The 22,359-nt window shown below is 40.6% G+C and overlaps 1 protein-coding gene across 5 annotated transcripts in view; it reads left to right on the top strand.

Annotated features, from left to right (window-relative positions):
• The window catches only part of LOC121548912 (androgen-induced gene 1 protein), a 59,357-nt gene that overhangs the window by 13,714 nt on the left and 23,284 nt on the right, over window positions 1–22,359 (top strand). The window contains exons 3-9 of one of the 5 annotated variants that reach the window (XR_005996717.1): window positions 9,932–9,990; window positions 10,088–10,134; window positions 10,365–10,444; window positions 10,813–10,869; window positions 12,837–12,940; window positions 13,387–13,458; window positions 20,037–20,054. The exons of 1 other annotated variant lie outside the window; for it this stretch is intronic. Coding sequence is in view for 3 of the 4 variants with exons in the window: in XM_041860570.2 (XP_041716504.1) it covers window positions 20,037–20,138 (102 nt within the window). In the remaining variant the exon portion in view is untranslated. Of the gene's footprint in view, window positions 1–9,931; window positions 9,991–10,087; window positions 10,135–10,364; window positions 10,445–10,812; window positions 10,870–12,649; window positions 12,941–13,386; window positions 13,459–20,036; window positions 20,139–22,359 lie in introns of those variants that run through there. 3 more of the 5 variants (XM_045210244.1, XM_045210245.1, XM_041860570.2) reach the window with 3 other exon arrangements.

Below are 22,359 nucleotides of genomic sequence, written 5' to 3'. Positions count from 1 at the left end.
GCTGGCTAGCATCTTCGAATGCTCCTGGACCCGTGCCACGACTCCAGGCATGCGCTCCTCTCCTGCTGACTCCATAGTTGGTGGTTGATTCTGTGATGGGTGATTTGAAGGAGTCAGGCGCAGGAAGGTAAATCATAGAATACAGAGTTTATTCCAGAATACAGAGTTATGCAGGATAGCATCAAACAATCCAGTGCGCATTGGAACAAAACAGGCACACAGGGAAAATATACCCCGGCAATACAAAATACACGGAGCTCAACCGAGCTACTCTCTCCTCACATTAAACAATCACCCACAAGAACAAGGGGGCAGAGGGAACACTTATACACGTGCTAATGAGGGGATATGAACCAGGTTGTTTGTAATAGACAAGACAAAACAAATGGAATTATGAGATGTGATGCGGCAGTGGCTAGAAGGCCGGTGACGACGAACGCCGAAGCCTGCCCGAACAAGGAGAGGAGGCAGCCTCGGAGGAAGTTGTGACACTCTCATCTTTTGTGACAGCTGATGCGTCCTCTCTTTCAGTGTCGAAATGCATGATCTACGAGTCATTTTGCATGCGTGCCAAACAACACCAGGCAATATCAGTAGCCTAGTCAAACTGTGCACTGTGCCCAGTTTCACGCACTGACCAACCCAAAGTAGGCGGCCTAGAGCAATCAAATGCTAAAATGGCTTGTGTGATATTAGGCTTTATTAGTTGAGTGACAACCTATGTAATTTGCTATGTTATTGTTATCTATGTGCTGTTGAAAATTGTGTTTTACCGGAATGAAAGTAAGCTACCGGAGACACAACTCTCATCTGGCTATAGCCTACCTGCTGAATAGGGCTTACAATAGATTTGATTTTGATGGTTCAGGTTCACCATCAGCAATAGTTTTGTTAGTTTTGCTTTAAACAATCAGTGTATATGTAAATTTTTGGATATACACAGTAAAGTTAATCATTTCATAACGAGCAATCACTTTTGCGAGGTGCACTGCATGGCCGAAGCGAGAGAAGAGAAAATCTCTCTGTAAATACTTCCAAACGGTCAAAACCATTGAGATGGGGGTGAAATCCAAAGTTATGCTTGGCTATGTCATAGCTAATTTGTAAACAATAAATATTGCTACATTACCAGTGGTGTAGTGCGATTTTTTTAGGTTAGGTAGGGCACTTATTTTTTTGATGACATCATAATTTCCTCAATCAAAATTTGTACCGACAGATGTAGCCAATTTAATAGCCTATCATTATAGAATATGCATCAAATGCATCCTTCGATTGCAACGTCTGCATGTGCCCACACATATTGTCTAAAGAAAATGTTATATTTCTAATACCCTGAAACACCAAATTAGGCATAGGCTACCTAATTTCAAAATAGGCCATCATCACTGTCAATCGTGAATTATAATTCTTCACGTTTTACAAGAGAAACGTCCAAATTGCATCTCCATGTCAATCATTTGATTGATCTCAATCAGTTTCATGGGAATATGCATTTAGATCTTCTTGAATTACTGTTTCATGAGCAAATTAGAGCAGATGGTGTTAACAAACTATTAGCATTTCTTGTATTTTGTTTCAATCAAAGCATATATCCTGTCTAGTGGCGCAGTTTTGGCGCATTACATTTTTTTGTCTGACTATTTATCTTCAGCTAACCATCCTAAAATCTCATTAGAAATTAGGAGGTGTTTTTGGTGTAACAGTAAACATTATAGGCCTATGCTATGCTATTATATTCCGTTCTGTTATATAAAAGGCTAATTCATCATTATGTGATCTGTCGAGACATTAATTCACCTTTGATCTAGCTTTACTAAACTAGCACCATTGTGAGAAGTGATAATCTTCTATATGTAATAATAATAATAAGTGATGAGGAGGACTATTAGGTGTAGGCAACAGATCTTGATTGAGTGTTATTTTAAGCGATTGGAGCTCCCTTTGTGGTGCTGAAAGGACAGCGCCAGGATTGCGTAATGATGTTAAAGAAGTTGAACCAACTTGTGGTGCTGAAGGATAGCTGAAGGATAGCGCTGCCATTCAGCCAGTTCAGGAACAACAATAATTTGCAGTAGGCCTATAGCCTGGTAGGCCTGCGACTATGTGGTATAGCAATTTGTAGGCTATAGCCTAATGTAAATACAAATACATATAGCTTAATATCATTACACTGTTTGCGAGGAGAGCTTTATTGCTGTATCATAAATAATCTGATTTGACTAGATTAAACCTATGGTTACAATATACCCTATTACAGAATAAAACAGAGAGGTGAACTATCACTTCATAGAATGTATAAGTAGTGAGCATAAATCATTACTACGTAGAATTGCAGGAAATTCGTTTTAAAACAGACATAAAATCGAACTTTTGGTTTGGTGTATTCATGCATCTCAATAAACTAGAACCTAAATGCATTATTACCTCCAACTTGGCACAATTCACAATTCGCATTCCCACTCTGACATACCAAGCTAGAACGGGCCCTGCGTCTCAACCAATAGCCAATGTAGGGTAAATATCCCAAGCAGGGCTACAGCAGCTTCCAGAGAGGGTCATGCTCCTTGGGCTTTGCAGTAGCCACTCTGGTTTAGGTGTCGCCGTAACCAAGTGGTCACATATCGTTCTCGGTTCCACTGTGCAAGAGGGGTCTGTGGAGTTTTGTGAATATCAAGGCAGACACAGTGAATTTAGATATTTTTGGGGGATTGGCCAAAGTGGTCAAGCCTCCGACGGACCTCAGCACACACGTAGTCTATAGTTCTTCATCATTCTCGCCACCGCCAGAGAGAAGACAGGGAAGAAACCACCATTTACCTCTAGGCTGCTATACATATTTATTTGGTTTGTCATTCTATCGTTTTTCATGGAGTTTTAGTGGTAATTAAATAAAATGTATAATTCATTTTCCAGAAATATTCTTACCAGCTCTGTGTATTCTCAAATTGAAAACAGTGAGGGAGAGCAGCTCCTCCACACTCCGGCAGCACTACACCCATGTACATTACTAGCTCAAACACTTAAACTGTAAAAATGACTAGTTAATTAGTGGATGATGGTTATTTCAAAACCAAAGTTGGGAGACAAAAAACAGGCTACATATATGCCTAGTCTCCCTTATGGCTCAGCTCAGGTGCCTACAATACATAGATCATAGACAACTGGTCAAACTGATGTCATTTGGACATTTTGCACAGAAAATCTTTCCAGTGTTTCTAGAGTTATTGCGTTTTCTCCCTGATCCCTAAACATATTTTTTTTTGCGAAAGAAGCAGAGTTGACAGAGAACTTTACCGACGTCAACTAGATTGAAGCATTAATTCTATCGATTTATGACATTCTGGTGAGCAAGGGTTTGTTTAGGTTCTAGGGCAACATATGACAGAAGAGAAGCTGCATGTATCTAATTACAGTATAGACAAGTGACTAACAAATAATCTACCAAAATGTTGGAAATTATAAGCAGAAACATAGGCTTCTAAATCAGGCAAAAGAATCCTGCATCACCTGTCAAAAAAATAATTCTGCCGTCTCTGACTGTAGCCTTTTTCTATATTTGCGGATTAGGGTCGGGTGCGGGCCTCAGATTTTTTAAATCACATATAGTCGGGTGGTTGCGGATGGGTTATTAGAAATTGCAGGTGGATGCGGCTGAACAAACAGCTGACCCACACACCACTAATGCCCGATGTCCACCAGATGCATATGCATTTTATTTTTCCATGTAAAAAGTGCTTCGCTTTTCAACTAGCTAAAAGTTAGCTAGTTTGAGTCTGTGACTGTACTTCCGTTTGTACCACTGCACAGTAAAATAAAGCACAAATTGAAAATATTGAACGCATGCGGTACACAGAATGCACCGCAGCCTAGTGCGGCATCCCCAGCGCAGCGTTGCGGACTGCTCCATTGACAATAAATTACTTCCGCCGGAACGCAAAGAGTTTGATGCGTCTGGTGGACATGAGGCGTAACTACAGCTTCTTTGATCTACAGGTAACTACTAAAATTAAGGAAACTCCAACATCAAGTGTCTTAATAGGGTGTTGGGCCACCACTACCAGAACAGCTTCAATGCACCTTCTTGGCATAGAAGTGTCTGGAACTCTATTGGAGGGATGCGACACCATTCTTCCACGAGAAATTCCATCATTTGGAGCGTCGCTCCAAAATCTCACATAACTGTTCAAATGGGTTGAGATCTGGTGACTGAGACGGCCATGGCATATGGTTTACATCGTTTTCATGCTCATCAAATTCATTGACCACTCGTGCCCTGTGGATGGGGGAATTGTCATCCTATAGCCAAAATAATCATTTTTATACATGATCCTAAGCATGATGGGATGTTTATTGCTTAAATAACTCAGGAACCACACCTGTGTGGAAGCACCTGCTTTCAATATACTTTGTATCCCTCATTTACTCAAAAGTTTCCATTATTTTGGCAGTTACCTGTTTCCATTATTTTGGCAGTTACCTGTATATGAGAAATAGAACAGAAACTCAACAACTCCACACCTAATAAACAAGTGTCTGTTTTTCTCCTACCTCACCAGACACATGCTAGTCTTTAGTCTATATGTAGGTCAGCCAAATCTAGGGTTGTCTCACACATCGCAGGTGAAACAGCAAGGCTAACGGAAAGGAAAAGTCCCCTAGCTAGCCTTCCGTGTGAGTTAATGGACACTGTCGGCATTCTTTCCCTGCTGCATATTGCTGCCTGTGGCCTATCCTGGACTGCACTGGCCTTTGCATAAGCCAAGTAGGGACACCAACACACATTATCTTGGATGCAGCACGGACCATTTGCTTTGCAAATGCCAAGTCATCTATCTGGCTGGGTGTCATGCCGCGGGCAGCGAGCAGCAGGACCAGAGGGCTGAGACCTGGGAGAAAAAGGAAATACTGTGTGTTTGTCATACTTTTATATGCCCTTGTGTCTGTGATCGCCATCTGATAATTACTTGGAAAATATTTAAATTGGGTCTTTGCTGCTGCCTCTTTTCCTGTTATCAGGGAGAGGTGATGTTTTAGTTTTATATAGTGAGGTGGTGGCGAGGGGCCAGGATGCCCAGGCAGCAGGCGATGAACGGTTCATACAGGGATGTGAATTTATAAGGTACTGGGCAAATATTTGAATTATAGTGGAAAGGTACTGGTTGCTAGTATACCGTTTTTTCCAGGCCTCGAGCCAAAAGAGAGGGAAATAATTTCATGACTGTGTAATAAGGAAGAAAAACATTGCATGTCCTGTCATCATCATGATGTCTATTTTTGACCTATACTGAAGTAGGGACATGCGTGTTATGTACATCACAGGCCCTGCTTACCAGAGATCATGTGATGTGTGCTGTGACCTGAGTTTGATCCTGTGTTCTTCTACTTAGGTAGGCTGTAAGACATGAGTCATCAGAGTAGCAGAGTGGAGAGAGCGAGATGACGCGCTGCTCCTTAGATGTCCTCCTAGAAACCAGGGACCAGTTGCTACACTCTTAGAAAAAAAGGTTCCAAAAGGGTTCTTCGGCTGTCCCCATAGGAGAACCCTTTTTGGTTTCAGGTAGAGCCCTGTTGGGTTCTACCTGGAACCAAAAATAGTTATTCAAAGGGTTCTCTTATGGGGACAGCTGAAGAACCCTTTTAGCGTCACCGTCACAGAGCAGTGCAGGCTGCTATATGAGGAGCCACTTGGCACCAGCCGCTGTCTGAGAGCTGGCCACACAGTTCAGTTTACACACCACACAATGGATGTCATTTGCACCACAGCTAATGCCGGGAAATGAGCCCCCATTAGCGTTGATGCTGGGTAATGGTAATATGTGTGTATCTGTACTCTGCGTGCTGCTCTGGTTTGAGTGTGTATGTGTGTGTGTGTAGTCTCCCTTCATTGGTCAGGTGTGAATGCATCCCTGGCAGGGTTGAGCGCACCCCTCCATTCTTCCCACCTCTCCACGTGATGAAAGAGGAGAGTGTGCCATCAGGGCACAATAGCGGGGGCATTTCATATGCATCCGTCTGAGGCGCAGATGGCAGACCAGGTAATTCCATCCCCCTCGGCTGGGCTGTAGATGGTTTGGCTCCTGGACAGGCCTGGAGGCCCCTGATGGGGCCAGGTGTGGTTTCCCTACGGGCCCAACGACATGGAGCCCATGCAGCTAAAAGGGCTGAGGGTGTGGAAATGTGAAATGTCTAAATAAACTACCTGTCTCAGACTGAGTCCATTTACTCACACTCTGCACCTTGGAGAGGAAATAAGAAATGCTGTTTCTCGCTTTCGAGGGGCTGTAATAAGCTGCTCCCTCAGAGTCAATGCTCTCCATTCAGCAGGCCTGCCTGCTTGCTGTGGCCTTGTAGTGCAGCCTGTTTATTTGGCCACAGTGGCAAGAGACTTACTGGAAACCGTAGATCCAGCTAAATAATGTGAGAGTACGAAGCAAAACAGGATTCTGTCAAATCCCTAATCGAGGTCGGTTAATGCAAATAGGTTGGGTAGTTGGGTAGGGTCGGGAGCAGTTACAACTGTCTGGATCAAAAGGATTACGGGCAGAACTGGAATTATTTCATCGAGGAAGCTGCTCCACTCCACGGAGCTGGAACTTCAAATACCCCCTTTCAAAGCCTGTACACTCGACAGTAACATGCTTGTTTTTGCTGTGCGTTTGATCTCCTCACAAGCTTACTGCTGTCCTTCTTACAAGAGGCATACAGGGCTGGTGGAGAAGCATCAGGATAAGAGACAAGGAGCGGAGAAGAAGTCACCTCTTAGGGATTAATTATGGTATGCTGATATGAAACATTAGCCTCCAGAACTGTCGCTTCGCTTCATCTCACGCGGCATGGTGGGCTTTAGCGCTAGCTTGCCTCTGTGTTAGTCGGAGAGTGCCAGGCAGCCTGGATGAAGGAGGTAGCTAGTGCTCAGGTCAGAGGCTAACATCTTTGTGCTCCAGGACTGGTCCTCAGAGGGGCAGACTGTGGGGGCAGCAGGGTCAAGCTCAACCCAAGCCAGGCCAAGCAGGAAACCTCAGGGAGAGACAAGGAAGAGAAGAGCCAGGCCACAAAACCAGGGGATTTCCTGGGTATATGATGACCTGAGGGGCATGGTGTGTCCAGAGGGCATAAAACGAGGGCAGAAATGGTCTGGAAAACCCCAATAGACCATTACATTGCCTGTCAAATTATGAACATACTGTATTTGACTGAAAATATAATGTATTTTTATTTGTATTATACCTATAGATATTACGCATATATCTTTTGTGGATAGCTTGACCTATATTGTCTTGGGATAACATGGGCAGCATGTAAACATTCATGGTTATTTGACCCCCTGGGCCCATAGCTTCTCCGGTTCGCTCTGTGACATACATCCCAGTGGGCATACGACCTGATAAAGAATCTGGTCTGGACGTCTTATAACCAGATCACAACCAGATTACAACGTCTTTTTCATGATGTCTTTTCTTATTTTGCTTGATATCTGGTTTTTGGTTGAAATCTGATTGAACTACTGACCAGTTATCTAAATGCTACTCAATTAATAGACACCAATCTATATAAACATGTACATAGTGTTTGGGGTCATTCACCCATTGGATATAAGACACTAGAACCATTAAAATTATTTAAATTGGAGTAATGTTCTTTTTCAGCAGGATTTGCATGATTCAGCTTAAAACAGTTGGCAAACAACAGCTGGCAGAGCGCACCAAAGTGGGTTAAGGTCTCACAGCATACTGTACCCAGTCAACACGCTGGGCACGTGCCTATTCCGTTTGAGACTCGGAGGACTCGGCATGGACTTGGGGGGCTTCACGCGGGCTGAGCTCTTCCCGAGTCCGGCAGAATCATATTACTCTGGATTCCGGCTAATGGTACTCGGGCCGAGTCCATTTCAGCTTATCCGGCCCGATTACCTTTTTCAGGAGTAGGGCCATTTAAGGGTTTTATTCGGCAAGGTATGAAATGCCAATATTAAAAAACAAAGAAATGTGATATATTTCACCTCCAAGTCATCGAATTTGCTAGGTCATTGAAAGTAAAAATAGTTGACAGTCTCTGCGGTCCTATAGCTATCAGAGATGGTCCCGAATTTAGAGAATCTCCGATGCTATAAATGCTTTTGCTTTTACTAAAGGATATGGCAGCTTTTTCGTAGTTGCAGTCCATCAAATTAAAAAGTGCACATTCATTTCCATAACATAAGATATACAAGAACAATAATACCTTTACAAAAATTAAATGCTGTTAAAATGCAGTAAAACTGCAGTACAATTAAATAATGGATGTTTAATTAATGATATCTTTTAGCTTGCTGTGTGTGTTGGCTTCTAATGGTAATATTCTGTCTGTGTTAGCTAATTGTACTGTTTATTGGGCTGCACATTTTCTTCTGTTCCACTGAATGCAATTTTTATGTTGTATAACTAACAAAAAAAATATCTGAATTTAACAAATAACACATAGGCCTATTATTTCAATATCCTACTACAATTCACCAGGATTTACAAAATCCTATTTTTATCGCATTAATTTAAATCACTAATTAGTCCAAAATTATTGCACCTCAATTTGATCCTGAAAATATGACTATTATATTTACCTTAAAGCTTTTAAGCAATTAACATAATGCGTGCAGTAATTGTATTTTAATTTCAGTGGCTAAATAAGGAGGTAGGCATATCAGTTCCAGTTGAAACTTGGATTGGAATCTGTGCTTCACGCGCAGCAATAGATCTCTGCGTGCAGCAGGCAGCCTGCTTGCTTCAGCATCAACATTCCATAAGGCCGTTGGGACAGAGCACCCGGTAGGCTACACAATAACACAGTTGGAAAACAATGACAGTTTCTGAAAATGTACACAAAAAAATATATATATATATTTGACTGCTAAGTTCCCTGTTCTCCTGCATTCTTGTTTTACTTTTGTAAGTAAAGCGGTGGTTTGTTGGGGAGAAGAACGTCAAGGAAAGATTTGCTAGCTAGCTAACGTTAGCTAACTTAGCGGGCTAACTTTAGCTAACTAACGTTAGCTCTCTGGCTAATCCTCCATTGACATGGTAAGTTTTCATTTTGATGTCTGTTTAGTGAATGACAGTAAACGTGTGTGTGTTTTTTGTGAGTGTGTGTGTTTGAGTGAGAGAGAGAGAGCGGAAGACAGAGAGAGAGATGATGATCACAATAACTTATAAAAAATATTGTTATCATGTCAACATTGTGACATGCTAGCTGTGTGAGTGTGTGTGTGTGTGAGAGAGAGAGAGAGAGAGTGAGAGAGAGATGGTGGATGAATAAACATATAGGAAACATTGGGCACACACTGGTTGAATCAACGTTGTTTCCACATCATTGAAATGAAATTACGTTGAACCAGCGTGTAATAGACGTTGAATTGACGTCTGTGCCCAGTGGGTTCTAGCTTGGATGGAAGGATGGAGGCGGTAAAAAAGGAAAGGAATACAGAAGTTCTCCAGCTGACTAAGACAATTAAATAGCAGATGTTTTGCTGTCTATCTCTCGCTCTATCTCTCTCAATCTGTCTGCCTGACTGCCAGATTGCTGAGGGGCAACATAGTCAATGTACTTGCTAGACTAAGTCTAACTTAGTGAAGACCTTAGGTAATGGTTAATCATGATTTGTCTTGGTCTTTAAAGTTCTTGAAACATGTCAATGACCTGATGCACGGCTTCTACAGCAGTGCTTGGCCACCCACTCAGTTACCAGTGACCTATTCTGCTACATCCCAGGGAAAGGAGAGAGCAGACCAACCCCTCCTTAAATCCATAGTCATTGACAGTTTTGTGTGGAAAATGTTTTTTCTCTCTCTTTGATACTCTGAACTTCAATGTGTATTGATTCCTACTAATAAGCTTTGTAAGAGCTAGGTTTGTACTAGCTATGCTGATGATCATTAACTTTTTTTCATTGCATCAGGCCTCACTGAGATTGGATTCCCCAAGAGACATGCTATTCAGCTGCCCATGATTGCCTGAGTAAGTAGATCCAATTGGTGTAAGTAGATCCAATTGGAATAGCATCGCTTCTAATAATACACGTTTGTAAAGCAAATAAAATCCTATTTTAACTCAGGTTTCAGGTGCAAGAAGGTTGTCCTGATTCAAGAGATACCTCCCTTGGTGAGTCATGTAAAGTTTTTCCCATTTCTCTCTTGCTCATTCTCGCTGTCGCTCACTCAAACTCACACATGTGTGCAGTTGCAGAGAATAGGAAAAGATTTGCCAATTACACCCAGTTCTAATATTTGTTGCAGGAATTATATGACAGACACATAACTTTTGAAAAATATAATATTTTATTGTCTCTTTACACATACATTAATTTTTACATTTACCTTTCTTTTTTTAAGACTGAAAAGCTGTCCTCATTTGGGGGAACCCCTGTCCGGGTCAATGTCCTGAGGATTATGGAGCGTTGTGTTTATAAAAGGTTGTTTGAATATTACATGTATTTGGATTAAGCATTTAGAGATGAGTTAAAAATGGTTATTATCCAACTACTGTTTCATTTTTATTAATTTAAATTGGACCTTTATTTAACTAGGCAAGTCAATTAAGAACAAATTCTTATTTACAATGACGGCCTACACCGGCCAAACCCAGACGACGCTGGGCCAATTGTGCGCCGCCCTATGGGACTCCCAATCACGGCCGGTTGTGATACAGCCTGGAATCAAACCAGGGGGTCTGTAGTGACGCCTCAAGCACTGAGATGCAGTGCCTTAGACCGCTGCGCCACTCTTTCTTAAAATGTTTCATATTGATGACCAATGAATTAATGTTCCACTTCAATATAAGGGACAGAGGAGGAAACAAGCCTTTGCTACCACTAGTGTGTGCTCTCCATTGTAATTGGTAAGTAAATGTGAGCAGTTGAGACATTTGACATAAACAACAGCTAGGTTTCCATCCAATTGGTGACAGATTTTCATGTGAATATTCCCAAATACGCATAAAAACGCACATTTTCCCAACAGAGATGAGTTTCCATCAAATTGACTTGTTGGTGATAAAAGGCTGGGCGTGATGACGTAGTGCACATAAAAATAACTTTTGCAGTTAAATTCCCATGTACCGAATAAGAAATACAAGTTAAATGGGTTTCCATGCATTTTCAACTCTACTGATGGTTTTGTTACAATACATTTTGTATTAAATAGCGAATGTGCCCACTTTGGTCTTGGCACGTGCACTCTAGCCAACAGCTCGCAGATACAGTAGGGTAGGCTACCTACAGTGCCTTCAGAAAGTATTCACACCCCTTGAATTTTTCCACATTTTGTTGTGTTACAGTCTGAATTTAAAATTGATTAAATTGAGATGTTTTGTCACTGGCCTACACACAATACCCCATAATGTCAAAGCGGAATTTTGTTTTTCAAAATGTTTACAAATTAATTACAAATGAAAAGCTGTTGTTATGGCAAGCCTTTGTTATGGCAAGCCTAAATAAGTTCAGGAGTGAAAATGTGCTTAACAAGTCACATAATAAGTTGCATGGACTCACTGTGTGCAATAATACTGTTGACCATGATTTTTAAATTACTACATAATCTCTATACCCCACATATACAATTATCTGTAAGGTCCCTCAGTCGAGCAGTGAATTTCAAATACAGATTTAACCACAAAGACCAGGGAGGTTTTCCGATGCCTGGCAAAGAAGGGCACCTATTGGTAGATGGGTAAAAAAAAGGAATATCCCTTGGAGCATGGTGAAGTTATTAATTACACTTTGGATGGTGTATCAATACACCCAGTCACTACAAAGATACAGGCGTCCTTCCTAACTCAGTTGCCGGAGAGGAAGGAAACCTCTAAGGGATTTCACCATGAGGCCAATGGTGACTTTAAAACAGTTACAGAGTTTAATGGCTGTGATAGGAGAAAACTGAGTATGGATCAACAACGTTGTAGTTACTTCACAATACTAACCTAAATGACAGAGTGAAAAGGAAGCCTGTACAGAATAAAAATATTCCAGAACATGCATCCTGTTTGCAATAAGGCTCTAAAGTAATACTGCAAAAAATATGGCAAAGCAATTCACTTTTTGTCCTGAATACTAAGTGTTATGTTTGGGGCAAATACAATATAACACATTACTGATTACCACTCTCCATATTTTCAAGCATAGTGGTGGCTGCATCATGTTATGGGTATGCTTGTAATCGTTAAGGACTGGGGAGTTTTTCAGGATAAAAAATTAACGTAATGGAGCAAAGCACAGGAAAAAATCCTAAAGGAAAACCTGGTTCAGTCTGCTTTCCACCAGACACTGGGAGATGAATGAATTCACATTTTAGCAGGAAAATAACCTAAAACACAAGGCCTACACTGGAGTTGCTTACCAAGAAGACAGTGAATGTTATTGAGTGGCCAAGTTACAGTTTTGACTTAAATCAACTTGAAAATCTATGGCAAGACCTGAAAATGGTTGTCTAGCAATGATCAACAACCAATTTGACAGAGCTTGAAGAATTTTGAAAAGAATAATGGGCAAATGTTGCACAATCCAGGTGTGGAAATCTCTTACAGACTTACCTAGAAAGACTCACAGCTGTAATCGCTGCCAAAGGTGTTTCTACAAAGTATTGACTCAGGGGTGTGAATACTTACAGTATGTAAATTAGATACAGTATTTTTTTCCAACATGTACTTTACTTGCATAAAAAGGTTGGATGGAAACCTGGTTAATGAAACATTTTTGTAGATTCTGACTGTTAAATATATATTTTACTGTGTATTACTGTTCTGTCATGTCCTGCATGCCCACATTATGCCAATCGTTAATTTATTTTATTCTCTTTTTATGCTTACAGTAAGTGTCATGAAAAGTCAGAAAACTCAGGAGGTTGATGTGTTGTGGGCCCTCTGGAATGTCCTAAAATATGCCCCTGACCATCGTGGTGGAGGAGGACACAAAGTATGTACAATGAGTGTACAAAACATTAGGAACACCTTCCTAATATTGAGTTGCACCCCATTTTGCCCTCCGAACAGCCTCAATTCATGGTCTCTACAAGGTGCCTCTGAATGGCACACATACACAATCCATGTCTCAATTGTCTCAAGGCTTAAAAATCTTTCTTTAACCTGTCTCCTCCCCTTCATCTACACTGATTGAAGTGGATTTAACAGGTGATATTAATAAGGGATCATTGCTTTCACCTGGATTCACTGGTCAGTCTATGTCATGGAAAGATCAGACACCTCTAAACTATAACTGCCACAAACCTCTTCAACTAGTACCATGGAAATATATTTAGTCAGCTGAGTCCACAAAGTTTCTTCAGGAGTGTCCTTTTCTAGTTAAAAATAAATAAATCTCAAATTGATATATTTGTAATGCGCTGATTCTCTTCCCTGCAGATCTGACCCGTCACATGACTCTGCAAGAGGGCCACTACGCTCCAGATCGCCTTCTGTGCTCAGAGGTCCTTGGTGAGGATCTACCTCATCACACCACTCTTATTAATCATTAATCAAATAAAACAATGAGCCTTTATATATTCTGTGTCCCAGTCTTTCTATGCATGTAATGTCTGTGGGTGAATTATGAAACGATTACTGTATGCAGTTGTGCAAAATGTTTTGATGTACACTACCGGTCAAAAGTTTTAGAACACTCCCATTTTTCCTGTTTTTATTGAAATTTAAGCAATTCAAGTCCAGTGAATAATCTGAAATGTTACAAAGATAAGCGGTAAACTGCCAGAGGTAAAAAAAAAAAAAAAAAAGTTTAGTTTACCAAAAACTGAAAAATTATGTACATTTCAGAATAATACAAAAATATTTTTCAGAGAACAAGTAATGGGTTAACAACTTACAGCTATTCTGCAGCAATGGAGGTAAATTAAACCTTGAAAGTTGATGCTAACAATTCCAACAGGTGTCCCAACTTTTGTTGATTACTTCCAAACCCTCTGTCTGTATAAAAGTGGTGTTGGAACAGACTGTGTTACTACACCCTCTTAAGCATTATTTGGACAGTATTGTACTGCAGGAAGTAGTACAGTGGGGGAAAAAAGTATTTAGTCAGCCACCAATTGTGCAAGTTCTCCCACTTAAAAAGATGAGAGAGGCCTGTAATTTTCATCATAGGTACACGTCAACTATGACAGACACATTGAGAAAAAAAATCCAGAAAATCACATTGTGGGATTTTTTATGAATTTATTTGCAAATGATGGTGGAAAATAAGTATTTGGTCACCTACAAACAAGCAAGATTTCTGTCTCTCACAGACCTGTAACTTCTTCTTTAAGAGGCTCCTCTGTCCTCCACTCGTTACCTGTATTAATGGCACCTGTTTGAACTTGTTATCAGTATAAAAGACACCTGTCCACAACCTCAAACAGTCACACTCCAAACTCCACTATGGCCAAGACCAAAGAGCTGTCAAAGGACACCAGAAACAAAATTGTAGACCTGCACCAGGCTGGGAAGACTGAATCTGCAATAGGTAAGCAGCTTGGTTTGAAGAAATCAACTGTGGGAGCAATTATTAGGAAATGGAAGACATACAAGACCACTGATAATCTCCCTCGATCTGGGGCTCCACGCAAGATCTCACCCCGTGGGGTCAAAATGATCACAAGAACGGTGAGCAAAAATCCCAGAACCACACGGGGGGACCTAGTGAATGACCTGCAGAGAGCTGGGACCAAAGTAACAAAGCCTACCATCAGTAACACACTACGCCGCCAGGGACTCAAATCCTGCAGTGCAAGACGTGTCCCCCTGCTTAAGCCATTACATGTCCAGGCCCATCTGAAGTTTGCTAGAGTGCATTTGGATGATCCAGAAGAGGATTGGGAGAATGTCATATGGTCAGATGAAACCAAAATATAACTTTTTGGTAAAAACTCAACTTGTCGTGTTTGGAGGACAAAGAATGCTGAGTTGCATCCAAAGAACACCATATCTACTGTGAAGCATGGGGGTGGAAATATCATGCTTTGGGGCTGTTTTTCTGCAAAGGGACCAGGACGACTGATCCGTGTAAAGGAAAGAATGAATGGGGCCATGTATCGTGAGATTTTGAGTGAAAACCTCCTTCCATCAGCAAGGGCATTGAAGATGAAACGTGGCTGGGTCTTTCAGCATGACAATGATCCCAAACACACCGCCCGGGCAACGAAGGAGTGGCTTCGTAAGAAGCACTTCAAGGTCCTGGAGTGGCCTAGCCAGTCTCCAGATCTCAACCCCATAGAAAATCTTTGGAGGGAGTTGAAAGTCCGTGTTGCCCAGCGACAGCCCCAAAACATCACTGCTCTAGAGGAGATATGCATGGAGGAATGGGCCAAAATACCAGCAAAAGTGTGTGAAAACCTTGTGAAGACTTACAGAAAACGTTTGACCTGTGTCATTACCAACAAAGGGTATATAACAAAGTATTGAGAAACTTTTGTTATTGACCAAATACTTATTTTCCACCATAATTTGCAAATACATTCATTAAAAATCCTACAATGTGATTTTCTGGAATTTTTTTCCTCATTTTGTCTGTCATAGTTGACGTGTACCTATGATGAAAATTACAGGCCTCTCTCATCTTTTTAAGTGGGAGAACTTGCACAACTGGTGGCTGACTAAATACTTTTTTTCCCCACTGTATATAGCTATCATAATGGTGAGAAAAAGGCAATTAACAAAGGAAAACAGATAGACCATTATAACCCTTAAAAGTGTAGGTCTTTCCTGCAAAGAAAGCCAAGGTGTCAGTGAGTACAGTTTCCTACACCACCAAAAGGCACTTGGAAACTGGAGGAAACTCTGACAGGAAGAGGTCTGGTAGACCCAAAGCCACAACAGAATCAGAAAACAAGTTTCTGAGAGTCAACAGCTTGCGTGATAGGCGGCTCACAGGACAACAGCTTCAAGCACAGCTTAACACTGGTCGAAGTAAGCAAGTCTCAGTTTCAACTTTGAGCTGCAGGTTTGACAGTTTGAGTGGCAGTAAGAAAGACATTGCTAAGATGGCAAAATAAGAAAAAGAGGCTTGCCTGGACCATGATGCACCGCCAGTGGACTACTGAAGACTGGAAGAAGGTCTTATGGACCGTTGAATCAAAATGTGAAATCTTCGGTTCATCACGCAGGGTTTTTGTACGCCGTCGAGTAGGCGAAAGGATGGTTCCTCCGTGTGTGACACCAACTGTCAAACATGGAGGATGAAGTGTGATGGTCGGGGCTCTTTTGCTTGATCCAGAGTCGGCGACTTGCACAGAGTGAGTGGCACCCTGAACCAAAACGGCTACCACAGCATTTTGCAGTGCCATGCAACATCATCTGGTGTACACCTAGTTGGTCAGGGGTTCATCCTACAGCAAGATAATGACCCAAAACACACCTCCAGGCTATGTCAGAACTACCTTAGAAGAAAATAAGAAGATGGTAGGCTTCAAATCATGGAATGGCCAGCACAGTCTCCAGACTTAAACCCCATCGAGCTGGTTTGGGATGAACTGGGCAGAAGGGTGAAAGCAAAGCAACCTACAAGTGCAACACATTTGTGGGAACTTCTGCATCAGTGTTGGGAAGAACTTTCCGAACAACATTTGATTTCCATTGAAGAAAGAATGACACGAGTGTGTTCGGCTGTTATGTCTGCAAAAGGTGGCTACTTTAATGAGTCAGAAATGTTGATTACATTTTCTTAAACAAAACGATTCCATTATTTCTTTTTTTGTCTCCAATTGTTTATTTGTTCTATGCTTTAATTCCAGAGTACATTAAGACATTAACCTGTGTGAATTTCAATCAAAACTGGAAAAATTGAGGTGTTCTAAAACTTTTGACCTGTAGTGTATAATTGTTTTTGTAAGAATATGTTGCAGATTGAAACTTTAATTGGTGTCTATGGAAACAAATATAAATGTAATGAACAGTGTTTTCAATATCAAACTTTATCCTCTGAAATACTTTTTACAGTAGGTAATAATCTGTAATCAGGTGGTCATTAGCAGGTTATGATGAGGTCTTAACTATGACCAGTATATACAGTGCCTTCAGAAAGTATTCATACCTCTTGACTTATTCCACATTTTGTTGTGTTACAGCTTCAATCTAAAATTGATTAAATATATTTTCTTTCCTCAACTATCTTCACACAATACCCATAATGACAAAGTGAAAACATGTTTATACAAATGTTTGCAAATTGATGGAAAATGTAATACAGAAATACCTAATTTACATAAGTATTCACACCCCTGGGTAAGTCTCTAAGAGCTTTGCTGTCACGACTTCCCCGAAGGCTGCCTCCCCTCCTTGTTCAGGCAGGTTTTGGCGTTCGTCGTCACCGGCTTACTAGCTGCTGCCGATCCATTTATCATCACTCCACTTGTCTTGTCTAATTAATCACACACACCTGGTCCTTATCCCCAATTTGTCATTGTATAAGTGTTCCCTCTGCTTCCTTGTCTGTGTGGGTGATTGTTTGTTGTGAGCTGTGTGTAGCTCGGTTGAGCTACCCTTACCTTGTTGTTTGCCAGGGAGTTGTTGTTGCATGCTTGCGCAACTGTTTATCGACGGAATAAACTTTTTGGATGCGTATTACTCTCCTGCGCCTGACTCCTTCTATCACACGCATCACATTTGCACACCTGGATTGTACAATATTTGCACATTTTGCACAAGCATACCCATAACATGATGCAGCCTCCACCATGCTTGAAAATATGAAGAGTGGTACCCAGTGTTGTGATTTGCCCCAAACATAACGCTTTGTATTCAGGACATAAAGTTCATTTCTTTGCCACATTTTTTGCAGTTTTACTTTAGTGCCTTATTACAAACATATTGAATATTACAAACATAATTCATATTTTCATTCTGTACAGGCTTCCTTCTTTTCACTTTTTTTTTTTTTTTACCCATCTACCAATAGGTGCCCTTCTTTGCGAAGCATTGGAAAACCTCCCTGGTCTTTGTGGTTGAATCTGTGTTTGAAATTCACTGCTCGGCTGTGGGACCTTACAGATAATTGTATGTGTGGGGTACAGAGATTAGGTATTATGTGACTTGTTAAGCAAATTTGTAGTCCTGAACATACTTAGGCTTGCCATAACAAAGGGGTTGAATACTTATTGACTAAAGACATTTCAGCTTTTCCTTTATTATATATTTTTTAACATAATTCCACTTTGACATTATGGGGTATTGTGTGTAGGCCAGTGGCACAACATAAAAATTCAGGCTGTAACACAACAAAATGTGGAAAAAATCAAGGGGTGTGAATACTTTCTGAAGGCATTGTAATATAGCACATAATATAGTGGTCAGAATTATGACCAGCTGGTCAGATAGAGGTCACAATTATGACCAACTGGTCGTATGGTGGTCAGAAGAAGATGACATATTCTGGTCAGTAAAAATACATTAAAAAATAAAAAATCATTTTTCAACAAGTTTGCGACCAGAATAAGTTTTCATAAAAGAACATACAGTGGTGTAAAGTACTTAAGTAAAAATAATTTAAAGTACTACTTAAGTAGTTTTTTTTGGTATCTGTACTTTACTTTACTATTTATATTTTTGACAACTTTTACTTTTACTTCACTACATTCCTAAAGAAAATATTGTACTTTTTACTCCATACATTTTCCCTGACAACCCAAAGTACTCATTACATTTTGAATTTTGTGAAATTCACGCACTTATCAAGAGAACACGTGGTCATCCCTACTGCCTATGTTCTGGCGGACTCACTAAACACAAATGCATATTTTGTAAATAATGTCTGAGTGTTGCAGTGTGCCCCTGGCTATCCGTAAATTTTTTAAACAAGAAAATGGTGCCATCTGCTTTGCTTAATATAAGGAATTTGAAATGATTTATACTTTTACTTTTACTTTTGATACTTAAGTATATTTAAAAGCAAATACTTTTAGACTTTTACTCAAGTAGTGTTTTACTGGGTGACTTTCACTTTTACTTGAGTAACTTTCTATGAAGGTATCTATACTTTTACTCAAGTATGACAATTGGGTACTTTTTCCACCACTGAGAACATAATACTGACGTCTTTTCAACCAGGTTTTGCCCACTGGGATATAGGGTGATATACTGTATGACAGTGCCTAGCTGGATGGTGTGTGCCATGACATGGCTCAAGGTGATGTTCATTTGTGTGTGTAATGGTATGTGTGTCACATGTAGCTCAGCTGGTAGAGCACGGCGCTTGTAACGCTAAGGTAGTGGGCTCGATCCCCGGGACCACCCATACACAAAAATAAATGTATGCACGCATGACTGTAAGTCGCTTTGGATAAAAGCGTCTGCTAAATGGCATATTATTATATTTATAGACCCACCACACATAGTTTCAATATTCAATCATAGCATTTCCACTTCTCAACCAATATGTCTATGTGAAGTGCAGCGAAGTTTAACTTTGAATTAATCCTAAACATTACTTTTTGATGAATGGGTTATCTGAGAAATGTAAGCTGTATTGCTGTGTCTTACATAAACATTTGATCTTCTCTATTAGGATTATCTGTATGATTGTTTATCTTTATGATTCATGATTGTTTGATAGTTAATCTTCTTTTCATGTAACTGATGTCATCACTGTCTCTACTCTCTTTGTCTTCACTATGTCTCTCTATGTCCTTACTATGTCTCTCTATGTCCTCACTGTCTCCTAAGTCCTCACTATGTCTCCTATGTCCTCACAATGTCTCCTATGTCCTCACTATGTATCCTATATCCTCACTATGTATCCTATATCCTCACTATGTATCCTATGTCCTCACAATGTATCCTATATCCTCACTATGTCTCCTATATTTTCACTATGTCTCCAATGTCCTCACTATGTCTCCTATGTCCTCACTATGTCTCCTATGTCCTCACTATGTATCCTATATCCTCACTATGTATCCTATATCCTCACTATGTATCCTATGTCCTCACAATGTATCCTATATCCTCACTATGTCTCCAATGTCCTCACTATGTCTCCTATGTCCTCACTATGTCTCCTATGTCTCTGTGTCCCTGTCTCTCTGCAGTTTGTGGTGACCATGTTCTGGGCCCTGTACTTGTATGACAGAGACCTGGTTTACCCCAGACTTCTGGACAACTTCATACCCCAGTGGCTCAACCATGGCATGGTGAGTACTGTCTGTATACTATACTGTTCCCAGACCTGTCATAGCGTTACACTGTTGATTATTTAGCATGGTTAGTACAGGGTGTTTAGGTAGCTAGAATAAGATGTTATTTAGTCCCAAAGATACATGTTATTTCACCCACCACACTTCTTTGTGGTCATATTTGTTATTTAACGTTATAACTTATTTAACAAACATGTTATCCAGTTGAGATATTTATTATAGACCATAGAGCATTTTCCCACATTCCCCACTCTATTTAAGAACCCACTCAGTAAATAAATAGACATTTGAAAGCATATCTGGAGCCCCAAACACATCAGTCACATTGGACAATGGGCAGCTAATGGTGCCTAAACGCTTCCCATAATAGCAGACACAGTAGCGAGGCACATCTTGTTCCCCCCAATAATCTTCTCTATGGTCATGTTGACGTCAGCAGTCAAAACAATGGGAAGAGGTTGTGCAACTACTGATATCTATCTGGTGGAACCGAAGCCCTCCGGCTGCCACAATTAGATGAAAGGCTTGTTATTCTAGCAGGTGATACTGGTGATTGATGGATGTGTTCGTTCGGTGTGTGTGTGTGTGTGTTTGTGTGTGTGTGCGTGCTGCATGTCTTTTGGCTCCACAATCACATCCCAATCCTGCATCAAGAGTCAAGCCTCCAGCTGTGTCCATAGACATTGTATAAAGAAGTCTCAATGGATGTCTTGACGGATGCGACATACTGTAGTAGTCTGTGCCACTGCTAGCAACCAATAATACTACACAGACTGGTTGCTACATAACAATACATTTTCACAAAGACTCTGTGGGAAATTCTGTGTAAGCAATTTGGGTTGAAGTGTATGTAAATGTCCAAGGCATTATGTATGATGATATTAATTGGTGTTTAATGGGCCGTACTACAGAATATCAGCATAGATTTGGCAGTCAAACCTTGGAATAAAGCCTTGTTTTGATTGTAACTATGGATATGCGATCTTTCCATTCACGTGAGAGATAAATCTGATCGTTTTCCAGCACCGCTTTGCAAAAATGCCGGTCTCATTTCCTCAAGCGTATTACCCCGACCCAGATCCACTTCAACGCGTGCCGGGAGTGTTGTTTGTTGTGTGTGTTGAAGTCTGCGTTGCTATGGTCAATTGAAGTCCCAACTGTTCAGATCAAACACAGATCAAGAGTCTGTAAGTCAGGCCGAGATGTTACCCAGCGCCTCAACAATCATGTGGACAAACATGACCCAGTTCAACCCAGAACAGACACTCACAGAGAGTGGCCTGGTCTCCAGTCCTGCTAACTATGTTACTAAGGTCCGACCCCAGGAAAAACCCACAACGGGTCCAACAGCTGAAAACAATTAATGATATGCAAAGCCTCCAGATACAGTATGTGAGTGTTGAGCACTGGACAGGGGACGACTGCAGCAGCAGAGTTACTCTATAGTAACTATTTTCCTGCATTCCATGGTACAGCATTTGTTTGTTTACCCCCGCTGCCACGGCAACTGTTTGGCAGCCTGGCCTGGCCTGTGAATGCTATTACAGTTCACTACAGAGCAAGAGAGTGTGGCCTGGTTCAGCCCTATATATATATATATATATATATATATATATATATATATATATATATATATATATATCAGTATATACACTACCGTTCAAAAGTTTGGGGTCACTTAGAAATGTCCTTGTTTTCGAAAGAAAAGCAATTTTTTGTCTATTAAAATAACATCAAATTGATCAGAAATACAGTATAGACATTGTTAATGTTGAAAATTGCTATTGTAGCTGGAAACTGATGATTTTTTATGGAATATCTACATAGGCTTACAGAGGCCAATGGCACGTTGTGTTTTGCTAATCCAAGTTTATCATTTTAAAAGGCTAATTGATCATTAGAAAACCATTTTGCAATTATGTTAGCACAGCTGAAAACTGTTGTGCTGATTAAAGAAGCAATAAAACTGGCCTTCTTGAGACTAGTTGAGTATCTGGAGCATCAGTAATTGTGGGTTTGATTACAGGCTCAAAATGTCCAGAAACAAATAACTTTCTTCTGAAACTCGTCAGTCTATTGTTGTTCTGAGAAATGAAGGCTTTTCCATGCGAGAAATTGCCAAGAAACTGAAGATCTCGTACAACGCTGTGTACTACTCCCTTCACAGAACAGCGCAAACTGGCTCTAACCAGAATAGAAAGAGGAGTGGGAGGCCCCG

Source organism: Coregonus clupeaformis, chromosome 33 (genome assembly GCF_020615455.1).
Source record: "Coregonus clupeaformis isolate EN_2021a chromosome 33, ASM2061545v1, whole genome shotgun sequence".
Taxonomy (NCBI): Eukaryota; Metazoa; Chordata; class Actinopteri; order Salmoniformes; family Salmonidae; genus Coregonus; species Coregonus clupeaformis.
The sequence above is the reverse complement of the archived record's forward strand: the minus strand, read 5'-3'. Positions and strand labels throughout refer to the sequence as shown.